The sequence below is a fragment of the Taudactylus pleione genome, unplaced genomic scaffold (genome assembly GCF_031769625.1).
Source record: "Taudactylus pleione unplaced genomic scaffold, aTauple2 ptg000018l, whole genome shotgun sequence".
NCBI lineage: Eukaryota > Metazoa > Chordata > Amphibia > Anura > Myobatrachidae > Taudactylus > Taudactylus pleione.
The window spans coordinates 9,859,135-9,886,663 of NW_028284420.1; the positions used below are offsets into that span (position 1 = coordinate 9,859,135).

Genomic DNA, 27,529 nt, shown 5'->3' on the forward strand with positions numbered 1-27,529 from the left:
CTAAAGTGACAGGATATCGCGGGGCACCATTCAATTGATGCCGATTATCGCACTGATCGTGCCCATAGTGGTTAGGTTTACCCGTGTAAAACGGCTACACCCAACCAAAGTGCTAGGAGCAATCACGAAAAGTGCCATTTGGGTGCCCACTTTTCACCAATTACAGGGGTCGGGGGAGCGAGATGAAATGGTGCGCTGATCGCACCCGACAGGAGCAACAATTGAATAGTTCCCTCAGGCACAAAAGGGGGCTGGAAACAATTTAATACCGCCCTAATACTTTCCAGAGAAAGGAAAATCACAGCAAGGAGAATGTTTAGTATATATGTATGTCATTTTTATTCACAGACAACAGGCTGGATGCAACAGTATTCAATATTTATCCCATTCTTGCAAACAATATAAATCCTTCTTTTGCCAAAGCTGTATTCTATTTGGTTAATATAGACTGTTAACCCTTAACTCATCACATTCAAACAGCACAGTAGAGCTTAAGTATTATTCAGTACTAGTGTATGGGACTTCTCAGAATTAATTATTTAATTGTTTTTGTACATTGTGCAAATTCATCATCTTTTATTTCTATAGCAGCAACACATTGCACAGCTTTCTATGTATTTATAGGACATATGCAGCCTTCCTTACTAGTATGTTGAAAACAGAATAACTAGGCCATATCCCAGAGCAACTGGATCAAGCATTTGCTTTCCTTAAGTTATTCTGCATGTAGCAGATGTAAGCCAATATCTGACTGACAGATAATGTATATAGTACATTTGCATTATTGTAGCTTAGTTATGAAATGCGTCTGTTAATACCTTGTACTAAACAATCTCCTCAGGTGTCTGTCAGGTAAGAAAACATTCACTCAGACCCTTTTCCTTCTGTGAACTGCTCCAGACTGTGCATGCACTTGGAGCCAATACTGGGTGGCAGAGAAAATGAGATATGGTTGACATTTCTTATATTAAACTACGATCAACACCACCAATATTAACATGACCAAGACACAGTCTTGACTCGCTGTAATCAAATTTTGTATATAAAATATTGAAAAGGAATGCAACAATGTTAGAAGCAAACCTATGACATATTACAGTATATAGCCCATAGTGATGTCATTGGAGATCTTCTACACAGTTAACAGAAGAGAAAATATAGTGCCAAAACTTCAGCAATGTAGCGATACATTAGAGATTTATTACACCCAGAATTCCTTAGTGCATAGACTGCTGTGAGGCTACAGATTAAGGTGGGGAATTGGATCAGCCAGAAACACATTCCTATTGTAGATAGTTGAGTCCCCGGTATGTAAACACAACCAGCTAAAAAGCAAGTTTAGAAACCAGGATTCTCAAAATGCTTATTCCAGATCCAATAGTTAACGTAACCACCTCCTGCAACACAGAAAGTGATACCTGTTCATTGTACGTTAATTATGAGCTCCTGGAAATCATTCCGCATTTCTGCCTACTGTTGATTTTGTGTAAAGAGAGACCAAAAGGGGTGGAACCAGATCATAATCCTCAGCGATGTGTAGCGTTACACAGTTATAAAAAAACAAAACAAAATACAATGATTAACTGTAGCAATCAGCAGTACAATTGTTGCAGTAATACCCTCCTCGAGGTTATTTTTTCATTGAAGAATCACAAATAAAAATAAAAAAATTTGAAAAATAAGATGTTGGTCCTGAATATTTAGCGCTGGCTTCATTTGCTCTTCTTTTTCTTCTTTGTTTTTGAAGGTCTTCGAGAGCCTGCTGAATAAATAGCATGAGTTTTAGAAACGGTTTCTGTGCCTCTTCTGCGCAGCTAATCTACTACAGGGATCATTTATTTACATAAAGGACCAGTAACTAGCGGAACGCTATAAAGGCAGGAGAAGGCCTTACTATTTTAGATAGAACATAGCATACACTATGAGGTCAATATAATGAAAGGTTTTGCCTACAAATGAAAGTAAAACACTAAATAAATCCAGTGTCGAAAACAGCTGAAAATCGTTGATTACATTTACCTCTATATGAGGAGTCCTAAATCTCTGTACAATACAGTGGTATAGTAAATGGAAGTAACATGTAAGAACACTGATCTGGGAACCCATACCAAATATACTGAGTGCCATGGGTTCCAACACCAGTTCAAAGTTACATTAAAACCTAATATATGTGATGAAGTGTAAATGCTTCCTTACAATAGGATGTGGGGAAAAGTATAACTTAGTTGCACAAAACTAAAAAAGATCAGAGTGCGACGATACTCATAACTTAAAGTGCCTTCTCTATTACCATCATTGATTTGATGCAAGAATAATGGTTTCAGATAAATGGTACTGGAAATCGTATTCTCTGTGGCAAATAGAAGAGCTAGGTAAGGTTCATTGCTGATTTGTTACCAAGAGAACATGAACTCCTATATCTCCTGTGAAACCTTGTAAATGAAGCACCAAATTCATACAACAGAAATGATAACTCACCCCAACGGAACTGTGTCAGCCACTCTCCCAGGCAGTAAAAAGGAACCATAATCAGGAAAGACACTGCAAAAAACGCTGACATTCCTATGGCATCCAGCTTGGCTAGAATTGGATACACCCAAATTCCTGATGCATGATGCACCCAGAGGACCCTGCCAAAGAGAAACTGGTGGCTATTACTGTGTTGCAGTTCAGAAGTGGAAGGGGCTCCGTGGCCAAGCATGGTTGAATGTCTGAGCTGCTTGAGTTTAAATGGGCAGTGTCCCTCATCCAGTTGCTCAATGCTGCCTAGTTCCTAGTAACACTGCCGTCTCATGAATTAATCCATGCTGAGGTCACTGGACCCTAATGAATTGGCAGGATGTATTGTTGTGAGCATGGTTTCAGTACAAAAAATGGCGGCCTCTAACATGCGAATAAAAATGTGCATATTCCCAAATTTTATATATATATATATATATATATATATATATATTTTTTTTTTTACTTTTTAGGCTGCTTCCCCAGGTATGATGCTTTGTCACCAAATAGGAATCTTGATTACCATGTTGCAGTGTTTGGGGGGCGGAGCGGGGGTATGGCTGGTCACCGTTCACCAGAAACTGGGCGTGGCGTCCCAGTTTTCCGGAAGGGAAGAGGCCAGGGTCTGCGTCGGTGGAAGCTGATTCCTGGCCTCTTATATAACCAGCACCCAGTCAGGCAGCGGGATGCTTCAGCAACCGCAGCCTGACCAAAGGAGAAACCATCGCGACCAATGAGATTGTGATCCCAGCCTGTGACGTCGGTCGCAATGCTGGGATCGCAAATGCAGCAAGGTGGTGTCTGCCATCTCCTTCTGCAATTGCACCAGAGATGGACGGATTTGCACAGCCGCTTGTGTGGGGCTCTGCTAATCCGGCCAGCTCTGAATAAGGCCCACAGTGCAAATGTTCATCATATATAATATTTCTATAGCAGTATGTCCTTCCTTTAGTATGGACCTCTCCGAGTCCTTGGAACTCCCTGTCTTTCGACCAGAGGACGGACGGATGAAGAAGTCTTCTTAAACTATTTCCCTCGCACCAGAGACACCCGAAATTTACGACCAAAAAAAATATATAATATTTCTGCATATAAAATATTCCTTACATGAGACATGCAATGTTGCATTGTTATGGGGTAGTTGTATAAACTTGCTGTCCTTGCCCAGTAAGGACAGGATTATGAGAGAACTATAACAAACACTTCCGGTCTGTGGAACGCAAGTGTTGTTGAAACGCATGCGCCACTTCCGGTATTTCGGCTAGTGGAATGTAAAAGCCGCTGGACCGCATCAGTCACTTCCAATATTTCCGAGTGACAAGGTGGGATGGATGGCAGAAGATTACCGATGCCTTTAACAATTGTTTCTGGTGCAACTGCATATTTACTGGCAGTTGCAGTTTTCAGGTGTGACATGTTAGAGTTATTTAAGTTTAATTGTGGCTCAGGGTGGGGACCCATGGCCCTGGATGAAGGTACTGTACCTATACACACACTTTATAGCATATAACAACAAAGAACATCAGTACAGCAGCGTGCGGCTGTCTATCTTCACTCATCACATACTTTCTTTACACGTCTATTCTATTATTTTAACATAATTCGCTTTATTAGCCGGAACATTATATTTGAATGAATACCAATAAAGAGTATATTTTAACATAAATCATCATCACTATAGGATATTTGTGATTAAGATCCTCATTGTGCACTACAAAACACAGCCTTCTTCTCCTTTGTTGTTATGTGTATATTTACAGGGTGAGTGATAGCCCCTCATAATCTATCCCTCATTAATACAGGGATGTTGATAACAACTGTCTGGATAGGACAAATATATTAATTCTATTTTAGGACAGTGGTCTCTTTATATTATTTGAGACAGGATCTTATTACTGGTGTGGGATTATTCCAGTCTTGCTACACTATAGCATGTAGGCACTAAAAATTATATTTCATTGTTGATAATATGCAACATATTCTTCTAAAATGAAGCCAGCTGAAGTAACACCTACGATTTAATATAGGCAACTTACCATGACAGGTATGCAAAGCAGAACAGCATCAGTGTGGCCAGACCACTTTTCCTGGAGGGATACTGATGTGAGCACGCTAACAGCTCAATGAGGATCACTGGAAATACAAAACTGTGCTGTAAAAAAAAAAAAAAAAAGTGAGGGAAGGACTATCACAAAGGAGTAAAGCAGACCGGAGGCATATGGGAGCAGGTAAAGAGATTAAAAACAGGGAAAAACTGTCACTAAAGTAACAGGAGAGGCATCTTCTTATAGATGACAACTGAACAGGGCTATTCCTCCCATGAACCAAGGCGATATCATTTCAGGGTGCATCTGCCTATGGGTGGCAGAGATGAGGCTGAGAACTCACTTTCAGCTTCCATCATGCTTTTCCTCACCTCCTCCACTTCTCAGATCACTAGCAGCTCACTACAGGAGAGAGTGCGGTGACTCTGAATGGGCTCGATTCTATTCTACGCGATGTGAATAGCACCAGGAATCAGCTCCCAGAGCTATTAAATTCTGCTCGAAGTTAGGTCGGGGAAGGCTCGTTCTCGCGCCTTAAACAGGGTGTTTAGGCGCGAGAATGGGCATTCTCCGACTAAACTTCCCAGCGCTAAGGGCAGAAAACAGCATCGCGCCTGGACTTTTGTCAGATTTCTGCTCGCATCCACGGAGGGGGTTTGAGAAGAAATCCTTAGTCGGGCTTAGCAGCACGGTGTATTGAATAGATTCGGGAGCTCACTGCCGGCAGACAATTAACATCGCGTAGAATAGAATCGAGCCCAATGTGAGAGGACAGTATGTTTTTGATCCTACTAATTTTTTCATGTCCGTTTCAACTGCTACCTAATGCAACAAGTGGTCAGTGACCAGAATGACAATGGGTTCTAGGGGACCTCCCCTGCAACTAAGAAGCACTTCAATACATTGAATTTTAAGAAACAGCTTTGATAAACTGAAGGAAAAAAAAAAAAAAAAAAAAAAAAAACACACCTTACCATTACGTGATTGAGCCATTGCGGAATTAGGCTGTCCAATTCCTTTGGGTAGACAAGCTCCCGATCATAATTGTAAAGACTCCAGAATGAGGTAACTACAAACTAGAGAAGGATAATATAATGCTTTAAAGGAAACGCCACATGCAGCAAATTGTTTTCACCAGACACATTTATTTAATCTCCTTGCGCTTATATATATTACACACATACATTCAGCTGCACGGATGCATCTGTACCCAATGCATGTGAATTTGCTGAATCAAACAAAGTGTAAAGGAATAGTACCTTTAAATGGCCAATTATCATGAAAACAGAACATTGACAAATATTCAAAAGATATGGGCAATCAGTAGAGTTTTTGAAAATTAGCAATTTAGGAAGATAAGCAGGTAAAGAGATTTAAAAACAGGGGAAAACCCTGTCTCTAAAGTAACAGGAGAGGTATTGTTACCGCACTCATCGGGAATGCCAGAATACAAAAGGTGCGATCCTTCAGCCATGTCAGAAATAAGCAGATTCGGTTCCTACTGGAGAGACACAGCTGGACCAGGTCACATGACATGCAGAAGCCAAAAAATACAGTCTGAAGAACCTGGAAAATACAAGTTTAGATTGTGACACGCTGCCCATGAACATACAACACTGGGGTAATTTTCAGACAAAAAATAAAATTTAGCTGTAACTGATACTTTCTAGATTTGATATTTTTTTGAATGAAATCTTCACGTCTAGTCATTATTCTGAGAAATTTTCAGACTGTTATCCCACAGTAGATACAAGAGAAATTACAGACATTTGTGAGGTTTTCAGACAGTGGTTTCATGGGAAATTTAAAGGGCTGACACGAGTACCAACTGGGGTAATTGACAGACATCATTTTGCCTTGGAACGATAAGACATTGGAGTATTTAGACAAAAGTTTGACACAAATTTTTGCTTTATGTAAAGCTGGGCATACACAGCCAGATAAAATGTCTGTCAGACCGACAGACATTCTATCTGGCAGCCTGCCAGCCGCAGATATCCGCGGCATACACTGAGATTTCTCTCAGTGTATTAACCGACATCTGCGCTCCGCCCCCGGGGGAGGAGACCGTTCCCTGTTCCTTCCATGGGAAGGAAGGAACACAGGTAATGTCTGTCTGTCGGCCGTGGCTGGGCATACACTGCCCGATGCGGCCGACAGTTTACCGGTAAATATCGCATCGGACGGGCATGCTGGACAATCCGGCATGCTCGACCGAGCAATATTTAACCCTCGGTTGTTCCCCCACATGCTACAATTATCGGGGCGATCCGCGGATATCTGGCGCATTGCCCCGATAATTGGAGCGTGTATGGCCATCTTAAGAAACCAATGCTGCAATAAGTAGAGTAGGGAAATCCTTTCCCACAAAATGCATACAGATGTAGAAAAATAACTTATCCAACAGAAAATAAAGGTTGCTTGAAAAAAATTCAGATTCCTGTGGGAGTAGTGTGACAGTCTGTCAATTACCCCCAAGTTCCCTGTTTGACAATTACCCCAGTCCACCCTATTTACCAAGGGTTGATTTCTGGAGATGATTCAGTACATAAACCTTGCAATCAGGCAGAAATGTTATCCACCCTAGACAAGTTGTGAAAAACTGGCAATCCTATAATAATGTACTAGCAATGTTTAAGAGCCATTGCAAGGAGCATCAATGCAATCTTTATTTGCAGTTAGTGGAGGCAGGCTGTGGTCAGGTCTACATGTCTCACCACTCACAGCAAAGAGATAACACTCACAGCATCTCCCACTTATCTACGACTGGTATTACCTATCCTCATATGGAAGACACTGTTACACTGAGTCAGTGATTAAAATGAATGATGTGAATCTGTAACTTATTAACCATATATCCAAGGTACTGCAGAAGATTCTGACCAGTTTAAATGAAATCTTTCACAATATGTCCTACATATTAGATTACTTATAAAACTTAAAGATCTAGATTTATCATAGGGAGAAGAGGTCTAAAATCAGAGATAGAACTGTTCCCTATTTAATCCCAACATAACTGCTGGCAGCAGACTTCATCCACTGCCTCCAGTAATAGCTTTTCCATGCAAACATGGGGAGGCCTACTTCTCTTTTTCACCATCTCAGGAAGGAGGGCAGGGGTGGGTAATTAAAAAAAAAAAAATACTTCAAAAAGCATTTTTTTCCCATGGTTAGTTGTGTTAAAATATATATTTTTTCTATTTGTTGAACCACCCCATGTCTCACATGTTGAAGAGACAATTTGTACATTTCAAAGGCACCAAGACCCCCCAGGACAAAACCCCCAGTAAAATCCACTTTCTATATTATGGGACAATATTTAGGTGGAGGTGCTACAGTAAGTCTATACATACTAATAGTGGTAACTGAAATTTAGGAAGCTTTATACAGTTAGCATAGGCTGATGAAATTAAAGATATTTCGGATACTAAAGGTTCTTCCAAATTGAGAATCTAAACTGTGGTCCTCAATTGCATTGGATGCATTTGTGCTGAACATCCAGTACACAAGAGAGATGTACAAAACCAAAAGTACCTATGTATGTCTGGAGATAGATGTATCACAAAACACATACCACTCAAAAAAACAGTAACATTTTTGCAAAGTGTACACTTACTGATAGCACTGTCATATCTACAGTGCTACATACTAGTAAAATTTGTGCACTATGACATCCCTTCTCTTACATTCCACCACTTGTGTATTGCAAGTGACTATATGCAAAGATTAGATACAGGCTCATTTTTGGCATACAAGTACAGTATGGAAATATTGATTTTAACGGTATGCCAAACAAACTGCCATACATCCAACTCTAAATGATGCCCAGTATACACAAGCCCAAGCGCCGAGTCACTAGATCTAATATGATCATGCATGCTAGATGATCTCGGTCGTCAGATTTTTCTACCAACAGCGGCAAATGATATTCAAACAATCCAAACGAGGATTGCTGGTCACCTCTAGCCCAAACAAACATGAAGCACTTTGGGACCAATTTCATCAAGACTGTCAAAGTTGGTCGTACAGCTCACTGTGTGTATGAGCAGCTTGAGACATGCCGATATGAGAATTCTCATTCTCTGCAACTTGCCAATGCTCGGAATTCACAGATTTTTGCATGTTGGCTTCAGCTTGTCCAGTAGCATAGCTATCACCATTTGTGGTTCCCTTGTCGCACCTATTTATTAGCTGAAACCAAGATACAGCGACAGATAAAACATAAGAATGCAGGGGTCTATTTACTAAGCAGTGTTAGGAGACAGAGTGAAAAGTGATAAGAAAGTGATCAGCTCCTAACGGTCATCTCACAGGCTGTGTTTGAAAAATGGCAGTTGGGGGCTGATTGGCTGGCACCTTATTACTTTCTTATCACTTTTCACTCTGTCTCCTAACACTGCTTAGTAAATAGACCCCACAATCACTAAAATGCTCTCCACAAGACACTGCATTTAACTAAGCTCCATGCTCTGACACTTATATTTTATTGCACATTATATTAAAATGCTAGGATTTATCTAGCACAAAAGGGCGTTCAGCAATGCACAAGTACGTACTTACTTGGTCAGAGCTGGAAAGCCAACTATAATACAGATAATCTAAGGGTTGTCCATTGTTTTACTCATAAAAGGTGAAGGAAGAATTTAAAGACAATTTCTATTTTGACTGGAAATAGATCCTTAGCTCTCACGAGCAGGGCCACCCACCCTCGTGTTCCTCCCAGCACTATTCTTGCTTCTTGTTACTTTCAGCAACTATCTCTGTCCATTTGCCTTTTGATAGGTACAGGTTCATTGGGTGCTGATCAGACTTCCCCTTCCAATTACTCACCTCCACATGCCTGTCAAGAAACAGTGAGACCCCCAACCCTAATAATGACCAAAAAAAAAAAAAAAACCACACCTTTGCCCAAGTTCTGTTTCGCTTAGGCCGAAAATGTCCCCTAAACAAACACTAAATGATCTAGCTAAAAAGCACAATGGTTTCAACGCTTATTTTATGCTATACATCATAGATTCCACAAATTCCCCCTGTATCACATATTAAGTTACAACTCATGAAAAACAGACAAAATACAAAAACTGGATTAGTTACAGGTGTAAAATATGAGATATGGTAAGAACTTACCCTTGTTATCTCTATTTCTACGAAGTCCATAGGGTTCCACAGCATACCTTGGGGGTATAGGTGTTACGTCAGTCATCGGGCACCATAGAGTTAAGCTTTCAGCCTCCCAGGATGCAGTAGGGTCCACCTCCTATACCCCGCCCCCGAGCTAAGGCACCTCAGTTTTGTACCAAGCCATAGGCAGGAGGAGGAGAAGGAAGAGAGAGAGAAAGAAGATCTGGATACACACAAGAATCACATTCTCACCAGAGGGAGACGGAAAAACTGGTGACCAGAGCAAAGCCCATCTGCAGCACAGGTGCGACAGGGCGGGAGTCCTGTTGAACCCTATGGACTTTGTAGAAATAGAGATAACAAGGTTAAGTTCTTACCATATCTCATATTTTCTACTTCAGGGTCCATAGGGTATCCACAGGATACCTTGGGGATGTCCCAAAGCAGTATCCTTTAAGGGTGGGGACGCTCCTGTGCTGAATGGAGAATCCGCCGCCTGAAGGAAGCATCCTGAGAGGCAAAGCTGTCAAACCTGTAATACCTCACGAAGGAATGGACAGAGGACCACGTAGCAGCCTTGCAGATCTGTACTGCAGAGGCCCCACATCGAGCTGCCCACGAAGGACCCACAGACCTAGTGGAATGAGCCTTCAGAGAAGGAGGAACCGGCAGACCTTCATGAAGATAAGCTTCAGAAATAGCCATACGGATCCAGGCTGCCAAAGTTTGCTTTGAAGCAGGCCAACGCTTTTTACGGAAGCCATAGAGGACAAACAAGGCGTCCGACTTCCTAAACGAAGAAGTGCGGTCAACATAAGTCCTTAAGGCCCGCACAACATCCAAAGTGGCCTCACTCACTGAAAGGCCAGGTGAGTTAAAGGCCGGAACAACTATTTCCTCGTTAACATGAAACTGGGAAACAACTTTGGGAAGAAATTCAGGACGAGTGCGGAGCACTGCCTGTTCCCATGAAAAATCAAGAAAGGGGGTCTACAAGAAAGAGCCCCTAAATCAGAAACACGTCTGGCCGAAGCTATGGCCCGAAGGAAAACAGTCTTAGCAGTTAGCCATTTAAGATCCACTGAGCCCAGTGGTTCAAACGGCGGTCCCTGGAGAGCACTCAGGACCACAGACAAATCCCAAGGCGCCACAGGTGGAACAAAGGGTGGCTGAATGCGGAGAACACCTTGCATAAAGGTGCGCACATCCGGGATTGTAGCAATCCTACGGTGAAACCAGACAGGGCCGAAACCTGTACCTTCAAAGAAGCAAGGCGAACCCCATGATCTAGTCCCGCTTGTAGGAAGGAGAGTATCCGAGACAGACGAAACTCCCGCGGTGCATAACCTCTCGGTCGACACCACTGGAAGAACGTATGCCACACGCGATGATATATCCTCGCGGAAGACGGTTTCCGAGCTCGTAACATGGTACACACTACAGAGCTGGAAAACCCCCTGGACCTTAACATGGCCGTCTCAACAGCCACGCCGTCAAAGACAGCCGAGTCAGGTCCGGGTGAAGACAAGGACCCTGCGACAGAAGGTCCGGTCGTAGCGGCAACCGCAGAGGACTGTCCACGGACAGACCCTGAAGGTCTGAGAACCAGTGCCGTCTGGGCCACGCGGGAGCTATCAACAGGAGCGTCCCTCCTTCCTGTTTAAATTTCCGGATTACTCGTGGAAGAAGAGAAACTGGAGGAAACAGGTAAGCGAACTGGAACGTCCACCGGACGGACAGAGCATCCACCAGAGATGCCTTTTCGTCTCTTGTGCGAGACCCGTACACCGGCAACTTGTTGTTGTGTCGGGACGCCATGAGGTCGATCTCTGGAAGACCCCAGTTGTCCACCAGAAGTTGAAAAACGTCCAGGTGCAGGGACCATTCCCCTGGATGAACGTCCTGGCGACTGAGAAAGTCCACCTCCCAATTTAGCACTCCCGGGATGAAGACAGCCGATATGGCCGGAAGATTGTGCTCCACCCATACCAGGATCCGAGACACCTCTACGAGAGCCGCCCGACTTCGGGTTCCTCCTTGCCGGTTTATGTAGGCCACGGTGGTAGCGTTGTCCGACTGGACCTGCACTGGTCAACCCTGGAGAACCCGATGTGCCTGCTGGAGGGCATTGAAGACCGCTCGGAGTTCCAAGATATTTATTGGAAGTGCCGCTTCTGCCGGTGTCCACCTGCCCTGGAACAAGTGTGGACCCGAAACTGCTCCCCAGCCCCGAAGACTGGCGTCCGTTGTCAACAGGACCCAATTTGGTACCCAGAACGGACGTCCCTTGTTGAGATGGGTCGTCTGCAACCACCAGGCAAGGGACAGGCGAACCTCCGGGGTGAGCACTATCGTCTGGGACTTTAGAGACTGCGGCAGCCCGTTCCACTTCGACAGAATCAGATGCTGCAGAGGTCTGGAGTGAAACTGGGCATATTCCACCATGTCGAACACAGACACCATGGAGCCCAGTAACCTCATCGCCGAGTGGAGACACACCCGGCGGCTGTGCAGACAACTGCGCACCCTCGACTGTAAAGCAGAGATCTTTTCCCCCGTCACAAAGATCCTTTGCTGTCCCGGGTCCAATAAGGCTCCGAGGTGCAGAATCCACCGAGACGGGATTAGAGTGGACTTCTGCCAGTTTATTAACCAGCCGTGCCGTTGCAGTAGCGCAATGGTCAGGTCCAAGTGGCGCAGAAGGAGCTCCGGAGAACCTGCCACTAATAAAAGGTCGTCCAAGTACGGCAACATGCGGACTCCCTGCAGCCGCAGAGAAGCCGCCATGACTGCCATCACCTTGGTGAACACACGCGGTGCTGTCGCCAGGCCAAAAGGCAACGCCCGAAACTGAAAGTGGTCGCTGCGAATTGCAAACCTGAGGAACTGTTGATGGTGCAAAAGAATAGGGACATGCAGGTAAGCGTCCTGTATGTCCAATGAAACCATGTAGTCCCCAGGTTCCAGCGCCAGAATGATGGACCGTAGGGTCTCCATCCGAAACTTCGGCACCCGCAAAGACTTGTTGAGAGCTTTGAGGTTGAGAATCGGACGATACGACCCATTGGGTTTGTGCACCAAAAAGAGATTGGAATAGAAACCCTGGCCCCTCTGGGAGAATGGAACAGGCACTATAACTCCAGCCTGGAGCATAGTGTGCAAGACCTTCTGCAGCTCCGTGGCCTTGTTCCGGTCTGATGGTAGACCCGTGGTGAAAAATCGAGCCGGGGGTCTGTGCCGGAAAGATAGGGCATACACGTGGGAGACCACCTCGAGAACCCAATTGTCTGTCGTGGTGACCGACCAACACCGGGCGAACTGCAGCAGGCGGCCTCCCACTTTGGGATCGGACCGTCAGGCCGCAGGCTTGTCATCTGGCTTAGGGGCCGGACGTCTGGTACTCCAGGCCTGCTTCCGGGGCATGGCCGATTTCTTGGGACCAGCCTGTCGGGGAAAAGACTGTGGTTTAGACCTGCCCTGGGCCCTATAAGACTGAAAGGACGATGGTCCTGAACCAGAAGGGACAGCGGCCGACGGGAGACATGCCGATTTGGCTGCCGCCAGTGTGGCTACAATCTTGTCCAGATCTGGACCGAATAGAACTTCTCCGTTAAAGGGCAACGCCTCCAAACCCTTTTTGGAATCAGCGTCCGCCTTCCAAGATCGCAACCACAAGGTGCGACGAGCAGCCACCGCTGCTGAAGAAATTCGAGACACCAGGGTACTAATGTCTAAGGCCGCCTCGTTGATATAAGTGGCCGAATCACGGAGATTACTAATCAACTCCGCCTGCTCAGCCGGAATCTAAGGACGCCTCCAACGAATCCGCCCAGCGCTCCATAGCTCTGGCAACCCAGCAAATGGCCATAGCCGGCCGCGCTGCCCCCCCCCCCCCTCCCCGCAAGGGAATAAGCGGACTTCAGGCAGATCTCCACCTTGCGGTCCGTAGCATCCTTAAGGGAGGACATGGATGGCATTGGTAACGTGGCACTACAGACAAGACGTGTCACATGAGAATCCACCTGTGGAGGGGATTCCCACTTAGCAAAATAATTATCCGCGAACGGATAAGCCACCGCCAGACGCCTCTGCGGCTGGTATCGCTTGCCTGCACTAACCAGCGCTGATAAATCAACTACACAGACACAGAGTCTGGTAGGACACAGTGCTGCATACACAGACCTGACCACAGCGGAGGAGAGGTATGCGGGGGGACCCAGACCACGATGCCTCCGTCCAGACTTCCAGCAGCGTTCACCATGCGTTCTTGAAGAAGGCCGCCGAGGAGCAGAGAGGAGGCTGGCCTGGGGGAGGAGCGCTGCCACAGGGCCAGTCGGCGTGTTGCAGAGAGGGCTGTGTGCAGCGGGGGAGGCGCCGGCTGTGAGACAGGGAAGGCGCGCTCCCCTGGCATGCATTTAACCCCTGGGACGCCGCAGCGCTACCGCTCTGCTGCGGTCCGCTGTCCCAGGGGGGTAGTGGAAGCGCAGGTTACATACCTGGCTCCACGCTGCTGCCAGTCCCCAGGGAGCCCCCTGCCTGGGGACTCTGGACCATGCAACAGCGGGGACCCACCGCGGGACCCCGCTGCTTACCTTGCTGTCCCCCTTGATTCCGGCCATGGTCCGGAACATCTGGGGTCACCGCTAGCTGTGACCCCAGATGCTCACCAGCATCCCCGGATCGGTACCGGCGGGGGTGTAGGGAAGACAGCATGGACATCAGAACTGACTGTCCATGCTGTACTTCCAGATGTGCAGCCACAGCTGCATGTAGAAAACTTCAGGGGCTCTTCTTAGCCCCCACTCCATCAGGTGCACCCGACTCCGGCCGGGCACCAAACTAAACTGGGGTGCCTTGGCTCGGGGGCGGGGTATAGGAGGGGGACCCTAGTGCATCCTGGGAGGCTGAAAGCTTAACTCTATGGTGCCCGATGACTGACGTCACACCTATACCCCCAAGGTATCCTGTGGATACCCTATGGACCCTGAAGTAGAAATAGCAGTTGATTACTAAAAGAATTATGATACTTGTGCTGATGAAAGAAGAAAATTGTGTCAATGAAGGAGAAGTTCAATCAATAAGATAAGGTCGATCAATACTAACACACCATGGGCCTGATTCACGGTTACACGTTACAACTTTGCTTATAGCATACTTTGGAGGCAACAGCAATGCTAAAATATGCTAATGCAGCAGGAGGCGCTGGAAGAAAAAAAAAAAAAAAAAAAAAAAAGGACGCTTTCTGCCGGCAATGCAGATCCAAGTGCTGCGTCCAACGCCGCCACATCGGATCACCATCGCAGCCATCGGCTATCTGAGTAAGCCTAAGCTTACCCAGGATGACCACTGAAACTGCTCAGCTGGGGTCAGAAAATATAGTGATCCCGCAAGGCTGTTTTTAGCTGAGCGCCACGCCCTGTACAATTTTAAAAGGGCAAAATGCACCATGCCCTTTAAGCAGCACCCCGCTAAGACAGCCTGCCCTGGTTCTTCCACACATGCGGCCGCAGTGCCCCGTGGGTGGGACAAGTTGCAGTGACCAATCACCGCCAGGTAAATGCAGACCGTGCGCATGTGAGGGGCGAACTTGGGGGGGGAAGTCCAGCACCTTGGTAAGTGCTGGGTGCACCCCCAAGGGTGACAAATTGGGGGTACGTCACAAGAACATGGCCCGTCTCCGATCAGCCACACCCCCTTTTCGGCATGCACAGAGACTCAATGCCGGCAACCCAAGCGCCCTTCCTGCTTTCTAGCGGAAACACTAAAATATGCGTCTGAGGACGCAGATCCAGGCCTCAACATGAGGGCAACACACAGTTTTCTAAAAGGGTCAGCATCGCGGCCCCTGCCCTGCCCCCAAATGGCAACAGCATGCGGTGTCTCAGGGGGCACTGCGAGCGATCTTGCAAGGACCCGTTCTGCTCTTGCGCAAAACGGGTCATGTGCAGTCCCCCACACATCGTACTGGTCAGACACCACATATATAGAGTCTCTCTCCTAATGTATTTGTCAGTTACATAAGGATAAAATTCATGAAGAGTTTAGGTTTCATGTTTTATTATGACTAATGGTCTAATCTTACACACAATTTTACTTGTACAAAAAAAGCAATTAATGTACAAAACATTATAGCACAAGTAAGGATAGGAATAGTACAGTATATTAATTCAATTCAGAAAACACTCACTGCGAATATCGGGAGAAAAGTCCAACACTGAAGAGTTTACAATCTAAATCATGATATACAAGTCCCAAAATCATACACAAATATGCAATAAAAAGTATAAGGTGTCCTGAGCACAGGTGCTAATTACATGCATTTTCCTACAGTTTTTAACATACTCTAGGTATATCAAATACACAAATGCCAAAATACGGAAGTGAAATATTACACTAAGAATTACAATTTTTAAAAAGAAGATTGCTGGGTAAGCAATGGATGGGAGGGGACAAGAAGCACAGCTACTAACTAAACAACTTACAAGCCAGTGAAGGCAGCAATTTTGTTAGCGGAATCAGTAGCCATAAGACTACAGCCTGTCACTAGCGACATCACCGAGATCTGGAGCACACTGTAGAACAGGGTCAAAAAAGAAGATATACACCCATCAGTCATAACATTAAAATCACCTGCCTAATATTGCGTAGGTCTCCATTGTGCCACCAAAATGGAGCTGAACGCAAGACCTCTGAAGGTGTCCTGTGGTATCTAGCACCAAGCTGTTAGTTGCGAGTTGGGTCCTCCATGGCTCGGACAGGTTTTTCTAGTACATCCCACAGAAGCTTGATTGGATTGAGATCTGGGGAATTTGGAGGCCAAGTCAACACCTTGAACTCTTTGTCCTGTTCCTCAAACCATTCCTGCACAATTATTGCAGTGTGGCACAGCGCATTAACCTACAAAGCCATTGCCATCAGGATATACGTTGCCATGAAGGGGTGTACTTTGTCTGCAACAATGTTTAGGTAGGTGGTAAGTGTCAATGTAACATATCAATGCCAGGACCCGGGGTTTCCCAACAGAACATTGCCCAGAGCATCATACTGCCTCCCTGGGCTTGCCTTCTTCCCATATGCCACCAATATGCAGTCTCTTCCCCAGGTAGAAGACGCAAACACACCATGCCGTCCACATGATTTAAAAGAAAATGTGATTCATCAGACCAGGCCACCTCCTTCCATTGTTCCATGGTCCAGTTCCGATGCTCACATGCCCATTGTAGGTGCTTTCGGTGGTGGACAGGGGTCAGTATAGGCACTCTGACCAGTCAGCAGCTACTCAACAAACTTATGCGCTCTGGGCCTGATTCTGACCCAGTCGCAAGCGCTGTGCGCTCACAACCGGGTCGATGGTGGGCCAGTGCGCATGGACACGACGGAGCCGGCTCCGTCGTGCGCATGCGCGAGACCCGGATAGCGACGGGCAATCCTTGGCTCCGGGTCTCGTACCAAAGGGGGCGAGCCGTCGATGTTGCGTGACAGCACGCCCCCTTTGGTGGGCGGGCCGGGGGAGTGGCTGCCCAAACGGAGGCGTTCCCATGTGAACGCCTCCGTTTGGGGGCGGCCTCACTGACATCACGAGTGATGTCAGAGGGAGAGATTTCGGCTCTGTTAGAGCCGAAATCTCTCTGGGGCTTGCGGCAACGAGACCCTACTGCAAGGGTCTCGTCGCAAGCCCAATTGTCACCCACAGCTATGCGAGCGGCCAGGAGGCCGTTCTAAAAAAGTAAAAGAAAAAAAAAAAAAAAGCCCGGCCCTGATTCAGAACGAGCACTCCGGCTCTGAATCAGGGCCTCTGTGTTCTGACACCTTTCTATCATAGGCAGCATTAACTTTATCAACAATTTGAGCTACAATAGTTCTTCTGTGCAATAGGGGGTTCTGGACTATAAATAAACAATGGCGTAGATGTATGATAGCGGCACTTAACGTGCCGCTATACCGCTTCCTGCTCCGCCTCTTTACCGAGGCGAAGCAGGAAGCACTACCGATGAGATGTCAGAACATCTCATCGGCTGGAGAGGGGGAGCATTATCGCCCCCCTCCGACGCTACCCGCTAGAGACAGCAGCGCATCAGCCTAGTGCTGATGCGCTGTGTCTCTGTCCCAGCCGGCTCCACTTAGCATGCGCGGGATCTCGCAAGTATCGCGGGATCCTCGCGCGCAGCCTGGAGCCGGCAGCAGGGGCAGCACTGTCCCTGCTGTGGGGAAAGGCTAGCGCCAGGCTGTAGCTGTGGATAACGACAGCTACAGCCTGCCGAACGGTCATGCGGTATGACCGTTCGTACATTGCCCTGCCGCTCGGCGCTGCTATCTTGTAGATACATTTACCGCCCAGACCCCCGATCATACATCGGGGAGAAGCGGTATCAGCGCACATAACGTGCGCTGACACCGCTTCTAGACTTCATACATCTCCCCCAATGTTTAGATAGACACCAGATGTTAGACAGTCAATAGTTAGTTAGACAGGGACAAAAGGTCGACAGGGACAAAAGTCAGACACACTAAAGTTCGACATGCAAGACGGTCGACAGGTACAAAAGTTCTACATTTTTTTAATAATTTGTCTTTTGTTAGGGTTACCCACTTACCCCCACGGTTAGGGTTAGGCATTTACCCAGATGGTTAGGGTAAAGACTAGGGCTAAAAAAAAAAAAATTGTCGACCATTTTTGCGACGACCATTTTCAAGTCGAACTTTTGACCCTGTTGGCCTTCTTACATGTCAAACTTTAGTGTGTGCAACTTTTGTCCCTGTCTAACATCTGGTGTCTATCTAATTACTGTCTCTCTCTTATACCACACCCTGCGATTGTACCAGACGGACCAGCCTTCGCTCCCCACGAGCATCAATGAGCCATGGGCGCCCATGACCTTGTTGTCGGTTTAGTGGTTGTCCTTACCTGGATCACTTTTGGTAGGTACTAACCAAAGCCCACGAGACCTGCCGTTTTCCACATGTGCTGACCCAGTCGTCAAGTCATCAAATTTGGCCTTTATCAAAGTTGCTCAGATCCTTACAACACATCAACTTCAAGAACTGAGTGTTCACTTGTCATTTATATCCAACCCCTTGACAGGTGCCAATGTAACAAGATTAATCAATGTTATTCACTTCACCTGTCAGTGGTTTTAATGTTATGGCTAATTGGTGTATACATCGAATATGGTTTGTGAATAATCAAGCTAAACAACCATTTGCACAGTGGTAAGTATTGCCAATCAGGGAACTAAATAGTGTTCACTCTAGGTCAGTTGCAGGGCGCCAAACCTAGAAAGAGGCACTTCTACGTGCATCAAAGGCGTGGCACCCCGCTAAAACAGGTAGTACTGTGTTTCCCAGATAATAAGCCACTGTCTTACTTTTTTTTTGATCCAAAAAATATGAGATATGGTAAGAACTTACCCTTGTTATCTCTATTTCTACGAAGTCCATAGGGTTCCACAGGATACCTTGGGGTATAGGTGTGACGTCAGTCGCAGGGCACCAAAGAGTTAAGCTTTCAGCCTCCCAGGATGCACTAGGTCCCCCTCCTATACCCCGCCCCCGGGCCAAGGCACCTCAGTTAGTTACCAAGCCATAGGCCGGAGGAGGAGAAGGAAGAGAGAGAACAAAGATCTGGACACATACAAGAATCACATTCTCACCAGAGGGAGACAGAAAACCGGTGACCAGAGCAAAGCCCATCTGCAGCACAGGTGCGACAGGGCGGGAGTCCTGTGGAACCCTATGGACTTCGTAGAAATAGAGATAACAAGGGTAAGTTCTTACCATATCTCATATTTTCTACTTCAGGGTCCATAGGGTATCCACAGGATACCTTGGGGATGTCCCAAAGCAGTATCCTTTAAGGGTGGGGACGCTCCTGTGCAGAAAGGAGAATCCGCCGCCCGAAGGAAGCATCCTGAGAGGCGAAGGTGTCAAACCTGTAATACCTCACGAAGGTATGGACAGAAGACCACGTAGCAGCCTTGCAGATCTGAACTGCCGAGGCACCACGTCGAGCTGCCCACGAAGGACCCACAGACCTAGTGGAATGAGCCTTCAGAGAAGGAGGGACCGGTAGGCCTTCATGAAGATAAGCTTCAGAAATAGCCATACGGATCCAGGCTGCCAAAGTTTGCTTTGAAGCAGGCCAACCCTTTTTACGGAAGCCAAAGAGGACAAACAAAGCGTCCGACTTCCTAAACGAAGAAGTGCGGTCAACATAAGTCCTTAAGGCCCGCACAACATCCAAAGAGGCCTCACCCACGGAAAGACCCGGTGAGTTAAAGGCCGGAACAACTATTTCCTCGTTAATATGAAACTGGGAAACAACTTTGGGAAGAAACTCGGGCCGAGTGCGGAGCACTGCCCTGTTCCCATAAAAAACCAAGAAAGGGGGTCTACAAGAAAGAGCCCCTAACTCAGAAACACGTCTGGCCGAAGCAATGGCCAGAAGGAAAACAGTCTTAGCTGTTAGCCATTTAAGATCCACTGAGCCCAGTGGTTCAAACGGCGGTCCTTGGAGAGCCCTCAGGACCACAGCCAAATCCCAAGGCGCCACAGGTGGAACAAAGGGCGGCTGAATGCGGAGAACACCCTGCATAAAGGTGCGCACATCCGGGATTGTAGCAATCCTACGGTGAAACCAGACAGATAGGGCCGAAACCTGTACCTTCAAAGAAGCAAGGCGAAGCCCATGATCTAGTCCCGCTTGCAGGAAGGCGAGAATCCGAGACAGACAAAACTCCCGCGGTGCATAACCTCTCGGTCGACACCACTGGAAGAACGTATGCCACACGCGATGGTATATCCTCGCGGAAGACGGTTTCCGAGCTCGCAACATGGTACGCACCACAGAGCTGGAAAACCCCCGGGACCTCAGCATGGCCGTCTCAACAGCCACGCCGTCAAAGACAGCCGAGTCAGGTCCGGGTGAAGGCAAGGACCCTGAGACAGAAGGTCCGGTCGTAGCGGCAACCGCAGAGGAATGTCCACGGACAGACCCTGAAGGTCTGAGAACCAGTGCCGTCTGGGCCACGCGGGAGCTATCAACAGGAGCGTCCCTCCTTCCTGTTTGAATTTCCGGATTACCCGTGGAAGAAGGGAGACCGGAGGGAACAGGTATGCGAACCGGAACGTCCACCGGACGGACAGAGCATCCACCAGAGACGCCCCTTCGTCTCTTGTGCGAGACCCGTACACCGGCAACTTGTTGTTGTGCCGGGATGCCATGAGGTCGATTTCTGGAAGACCCCACCTGTCCACCAGTAGTTGAAAAACGTCCGGGTGCAGGGACCATTCCCCCGGATGAACGTCCTGGCGACTTAGAAAGTCCGCCTCCCAATTGAGCACTCCCGGGATGAAGACCGCTGATATGGCCGGAAGATTGCGCTCCGCCCAAACCAGGATCCGAGAGACCTCTACGAGAGCCGCCCGACTGCGAGTTCCTCCTTGCCTGTTTATGTAGGCCACGGTGGTAGCGTTGTCCGACTGGACCTGCACCGGACGACCCTGGAGAAACCGCTGTGCCTGCTGGAGAGCATTGAAGACCGCACGGAGTTCCAAGATATTTATTGGAAGCTCCGCTTCTGTCGGCGTCCACCTGCCCTGGAACAAGTGTGGACCCGAAACTGCTCCCCAGCCCCGAAGACTGGCGTCCGTTGTCAACAGGACCCAATTTGGAACCCAGAACGGACGTCCCTTGTTGAGGTGGGTCGTCTGTAACCACCACGTAAGGGACAGGCGAACCTCCTGGGTGAGCACAATCGTCTGGGACTTCAGAGACTGAGTCAGCCCGTTCCACTTGGACAGGATCAGGTGCTGCAGAGGTCTGGAGTGAAACTGGGCGTATTCCACCATGTCGAACACCGACACCATGGAGCCCAGTAACCTCATCGCCGAGTGTAAGGACACCCGGCGGCTGTGCAGACAACTGCGCACCCTTGACTGTAAAGCAGAGATCTTGTCCTCCGTCACGAAGATCCTTTGCTGTCCCGAGTCCAATAAGGCTCCAAGATGCAGAATCCTCCGAGACGGGATTAGAGTGGACTTCTGCCAGTTGATTAGCCAGCCGTGCCGTTGCAGCAGTGCAATGGTCAGGTCCAAGTGGCGTAACAGGAGCTCTGGAGATCCTGCCACCAATAACAGGTCGTCCAAATACGGCAACATGCGGACTCCCTGCAGCCGCAGAGAAGCCGCCATGACCGCAATCACCTTGGTGAAAACACGTGGTGCTGTTGCCAGGCCAAAAGGTAACGCCCGAAACTGGAAGTGGTCGCTGCTGATTGCGAACCTGAGGAACTGTTGATGGCGCCAAAGAATAGGGACATGCAGGTAAGCGTCCTGTATGTCCAATGACACCAAGTAGTCCCCAGGTTCCAGCGCCAGAATGATGGACCGTAGGGTCTCCATCCGAAACTTCGGGACCCGCAAAGACTTGTTGAGTGCTTTGAGGTTGAGAATCGGACGATATGACCCATTGGGTTTCTGTACCAAAAATAGATTTGAATAGAAACCCTGGCCCCTCTGGGAGAATGGAACCGCCACTATAACTCCAGCCTGGAGCATAGTGTGCAATACCTTCCGCAGCTCCGTAGCCTTGTTCCGGTCTGATGGGAGACCCGTGGTGAAGAAGCGAGCCGGGGGTCTGTGCCGGAAGGAGAGGGCGTATCCGTGAGAAACCACCTCCAGAACCCAAGTGTCTGTCGTAGTGGTCGACCAACACTGGGCGAACTGTAGCAGGCGGCCTCCCACCCTGGGATCCCCCAAAGGGAGGCCCGGACCGTCAGGCCGCAGGCTTGTCATCTGGCTTGGGGGCCGGACGTCTGGTACTCCATGCCTGCTTCCGGGGCTTGACCGATTTCTTAGGGCCAGCCTGTCGAGGAAACGACTGTGGTTTGGGCCTGCCCTGGGCCCTAGATGACCGAAAGGACGATGGTCCCGAACCAGAAGGAGCAGCGGCCGACGGGAGACAGGCAGATTTGGCTGCCGCCAGCGTGGCCACAATCTTATCCAGATCCGGACCGAAGAGAACTTCTCCGGTAAACGGCAACGCTTCCAGACCTTTCTTGGAATCTGCGTCCGCCTTCCAGGATCGCAGCCACAAGGTGCGACGAGCAGCTACCGCTGCTGAAGAAATTCTAGACACCAGAGTACTAATGTCTAGAGCCGCCTCGTTGATGTAGGTGGCCGAATCACGGAGATTGCCAATCAACTCCGCCTGATCGGCCGGACAGTCGGATTCAAAAGAAGCCTCTAATGAATCCGCCCAGCGCTCCATCGCTCTGGCAACCCAGCAAATGGCCATAGCCGGCCGTGCTGCCCCCCCTGCAAGGGAATAAGCGGACTTCAGGCAGATTTCTACCTTGCGGTCCGTAGCATCCTTAAGGGAGGACATGGATGGCATCGGCAATGTGGCACTACGGACAAGACGGGTCACGTGAGAATCCACCTGTGGAGGGGATTCCCACTTCGCAAAATAATTATCCGCGAACGGATAAGCCACCGCCAGGCGTCTCTGCGGCTGGTATCTTTTGCCAGGTTGTTTCCACGCCTCCTCTAAATGGTCCACCAACTGACCCGAAAGAGGAAAGACTGTGGCATCGCCCTTCACATCTTTGAAAAAGGCATACTTAGATTTAGCCGCTGGGGGAACTTCGTCCTCAATCACCAAGGCTGTGCGGACCGCCCGAATAAGTCCAGGAATATATACTTTGGACTTAGCATCAGCGTCCTTAGTATGGAGAGGTTCCTGATAGTAAGGATCTAGAATCTCCCCATCATCAGACGTCCCTTCGTCATCCTCATAAGGAGCGGACAGAGACGCCACCGGCCTTTTATGAGACCGCATCACAGACTCCCCTTGCAACACATCCGACAAGTGCTGTACAGAACTCGTCAGGGAGTTAACCCACGCTGGCTCCTGAGAACCCGGGAGCGGGGAAATAGGGAGACTGTGGGGTACCACCAATTGTCGTGGGAACCCCTGCATGGGTGACGACACCACAGACTGCTGGGACAAACCCATCGGAGTAAACGCGGGCTGCGGAGCTAACTGGCCCACTAAAGCTGTTAACGCCTGAGCGAAACAAGCCCAGGGCGGCTCCTGTACCGGTGCTGTAACCGTAATAGGCCGCGCCATGGACAAACACTGCCGGCAAAGGCCCTCCGCGCTACCCTCCCCCTCCGCTAACGGTACTTTGCACGTGGTACACTGTAGCCGGAGGGGAAAATCACTTTCAGACATGATGGCACCACGTATGTGACCTCTCTCACCAATTAAGTATTAAATAGGCGAGAGACCACCCTGCAGCACCGCACCGCAAGGGCTTTAGCAGAAAGAACAGGGACAGTAATAAAGCTGACAGTTTAGATGAAGAAAAGATTACAGGCAGCAGCGCTAGCACAGTCACATACAATGCAGAGAAATAACAATTCCTGCACTAACAGCGCTGATCACTCAACTACACAGACACAGGGCCTGGTAGGACACAGCGCTGCATACACAGACCTGACCACAGCGGAGGAGAGGTATGCGGGGGGACCCAGACCACGATGCTTCCGTCCAGCGCTTCCAGCAGCGTTCACCATGCGTTCTGGAGAAGATGGCCGCCGAGGAGCAGAGAGGAGGCTGGCCTGGGGGAGGAGCGCTGCCACAGGACCAGTCGGCAGCATGCAGAGAGGGCTGTGTGCAGCGGGGGAGGCGCCGGCTGTGAGACAGGGAAGGCGCGCTCCCCTGGCATGCATTTAACCCCTGGGACGCCGCAGCGCTACCGCTCTGCTGCGGTCCGCTGTCCCAGGGGGTAGTGGAAGCGCAGGTTGGTCGCCTGGCTCCACGCTGCAGCCAGTCCCCAGGGAGCCCCCTGCCTGGGGACTTAGGACCATGTGATCAGCGGGGACCCACCGCGGGACCCCGCTGCTTACCTCTGTCCCCCTTGAATCCGGCCATGGTCCGGAGCATCTGGGGTCACCGCTAGCTGTGACCCCAGACGCCCACCAGCATCCCCGGATCAGTACCGGCGTTCTGGTACCGGCGGGGTGTAGGGAAGACAGCATGGACGTCAGGACTGACTGTCCATGCTGTATATCCAGTTGTGCAGCCACAGCTGCATGAAGAATAAGCTTCAGGGGCTCTTCTAGCCCCCACTCCAACAGGTGCACCCGACTCCGGCCGGGCACCAAACTAAACTGAGGTGCCTTGGCCCGGGGGCGGGGTATAGGAGGGGGACCTAGTGCATCCTGGGAGGCTGAAAGCTTAACTCTTTGGTGCCCTGCGACTGACGTCACACCTATACCCCAAGGTATCCTGTGGATACCCTATGGACCCTGAAGTAGAAAAACAGCATAGGGCTTATTTTCAGGTAGGTCTTATTTTAACTAACATTGACAGCAATGCCCCTTATGCAGGCCCCCCTGTAGCAGTGCCCCTTATGCAGGCCCCCCTGTAGCAGTGCCCCTTATGCAGCACCCCCCTGTAGCAGTGCCCCTTATGCAGCCTCCCTTGTGTAGAAGTGCCCCTTATGCAGGCCCCCCCTGTAGCAGTGTCCCTTATGCAGGCCCCCTTATTGCAGTGCAAGCCCCCCTGTAATTGATCCCCCACCAGTACAGTACTTACCTGAGTCGCCGCCGTCCGGGATGTCCCTCTCACTTGCGCGCTGACTGGATCTAACATGATCCAGCAGGCGCGGCCGCACAGGATCCTCAGCGCGCGGGTGACGTCACCCGCGCACTGCATGACTGGGAACGCTGGTCTCTGCAGCGTTCCCAGCTCAAAGTGAGATTCAGGTAGGTCTTATTTTCGGGGTAGGGCTTATTTTAGACCGGGCTACAAAAGTAAGGGTAGGGCTTATTTTCAGGGTAGGTCTTATTATCGGGGAAACACGGTAGTGTTCTCGCTAGGCTATGTGGATGTTGTATGTTCCCACCATGCTTCCATGGGTTTCCTCCTACAAGTTAAAGACATACTGGTAGGTGGTTTGTATGGTAGGGAATATAGATTGCAAGCTCTAGGATTGTCCACTAAAGGTTCTTCCATCGATGGTTGCGCAAAGTAGAAAGTAACCACCATTGGACCATTGCCAGAAAACTATATATGGCTGCTTACTACGAATTGTCGATGACCAACTTTAAGTGACCACTACTCTGCTAAAAGTTTGCACACTTAATTTGGCCATTTAGAATGGTTCACCGATTAGGTCAAACTGCCAGATCTAAAATGGCCAAAATGAACTTTCCTGTTCTAGTCAGAGACAACACATTTGCAGTATTTCGATGGTAAGTGATTTATTTACTTTTAAGTGAATAGTATGGTGATGTGTGTGATATATATATATATATATATATATATATATATATATATATATATATATATATATATACACACACACACACACATACACACACCATATATCTAGTTTGACACCTATATTAAACATGCATGGTATTGAATGTGATCCCACCTCATAGACTTTCTACAGAAATCTCCTTACTGAGATTAATCTCAATTTCCAGACACTAGCACATCACATATAAATTTCACAAATATTAAAAGAAATGTATATCATATGCCACATAAGTTGAATATGTACATACATAGATGCACTGTAGGCAGGTTTTTGGCAGATTTGGGAGAATGTCTTAGTATATCTAGTGTTCCTTCTATGGAGGCCAGGAGGCCTCTCAGATAGGGGCACTTTGCTGCGCGTGCTCCCGAGAAGGGTGTGCGTCCTTGAGATGCGCCCCCTTTTCATCACTCTGGGGGGCATGCCCAGCACTTCACGGAGATGCTGGGCTGCCCCGAGGCTCTGCCACATTGTGAAGAGCTGACGTGCGCATAGATACCGGGAGAGCCATGCAGCCAGAGTGAGCTGAGACAGCCCTGCAGCCTGTCAGCAGGGCGATCCCAGCAGGGCGCTGGAAGAGGGGCAGGGCGCATTTTGACTTTTAAATAAGGGGCAGGGAGCGGCGCCCCACGAAAGAAGCCTAGCAGGAACATTATATAATCAGCAAACATTCCAAGGGAGGAATTCAATTGTTTTCACCGGTGGCTCTGACTAATTGGCGCAAGAAGAGCAATTCCATTGTTGCTGGCAGCTATCGTGCCCAAACGGAGCCCTAACCAGGACTGTAGACGGGTTTAGCCATTTTATGTGGCTACACCCGGTATATTTGGGCATGACAAGCGTGATAGGCGCCCAAAAACAATTTAATTGCAACATTGGACGTCCATTAATTAGCACACCTTAAAGAACAATTGCCTCACCCTAATAAAACCAAGAGCTGATGCACATGTCTCTGCAGCCTTTAGATTGCAGTTTCCAAAGAACACTACATACTATACAATGATATAAGCACCAAAATACAGTAATACTTTGTGCAAGGTGAAAAGCAAACAATCAGTTTTGGGAGATAACTAAGAAGTTTATTCATACAGAGCTAAACAATAAAATGACACAAGAAACAAAAGTTGACAATTTTTTTTTTTTTAACAATTTCCATGTCAGACATGACCCCATTGATTCCTTCTTCTATAGGGCAGTCACTGCAAGCCTAGGGCACAAAATAAACCATGCACATATGCAAAGAAAGCCACCATGTCTCACCTGGTTAATGAAGGTCAGGTATTTCCACCTGCCACCGTATGTGTTAGCCCCATGTCCCAGGGACGAACTTGTCAACGCCACATTCTGATAAACGCCGAATACATTCCAGGCAAAAAATGCCAGATGAAGAACAATCCCCAGCGCCGCCATTTTGGTAGTGGCAGGCACTGGTCTACCTCCTGATGGTAGGGTGGTAAGAGCGGGTCACCGTGTAAACAGTTCCGCCTGTAACTCATTCACCCAACGCTCAGACAGCAGCAAGCTGAGATGGAAGTG

At 48.5% G+C, this 27,529-nt stretch overlaps 1 protein-coding gene across 3 annotated transcripts; it reads right to left on the reverse strand.

The window, feature by feature from the left end:
- Positions 1-330: 330 nt before the first annotated feature.
- Positions 331-27,529, reverse strand: LOC148540662 (androgen-dependent TFPI-regulating protein-like). 3 transcript variants are annotated; one of them, XM_088482721.1, is made up of 6 exons: positions 27,254-27,529; positions 5,970-6,110; positions 5,519-5,620; positions 4,536-4,651; positions 2,479-2,630; positions 331-1,759 (listed from the first exon to the last, which is right to left on the reverse strand). In XM_088482721.1, the coding sequence occupies exons 1-6, from the start codon at positions 27,401-27,403 to the stop codon at positions 1,713-1,715; spliced, it is 708 nt and encodes a 235-aa protein (XP_088338847.1). In that variant the 5' UTR covers positions 27,404-27,529; the 3' UTR covers positions 331-1,712. The 3 variants fall into 3 exon arrangements, with proteins under 3 accessions (XP_088338847.1, XP_088338837.1, XP_088338855.1); XM_088482711.1 differs by having other exon boundaries at positions 331-1,762; XM_088482729.1 differs by lacking the exon at positions 5,519-5,620 and having other exon boundaries at positions 331-1,762.

Excerpts from the sequence above, each read along its gene's own strand:
- LOC148540662 (XM_088482711.1), bottom strand. The coding sequence starts at position 27,403 with ATGGCGGCGCTGGGGATTGTTCTTCATCTGGCATTTTTTGCCTGGAAT. Across the intron at positions 4,652-5,518 it reads AATGGCTCAATCACGTAATG|CACAGTTTTGTATTTCCAGT; the intron begins GTAAGGTGTGTT and ends TTTTTTTTACAG. Across the intron at positions 1,763-2,478 it reads GCTGACACAGTTCCGTTGGG|CAGGCTCTCGAAGACCTTCA; the intron begins GTGAGTTATCAT and ends CTATTTATTCAG.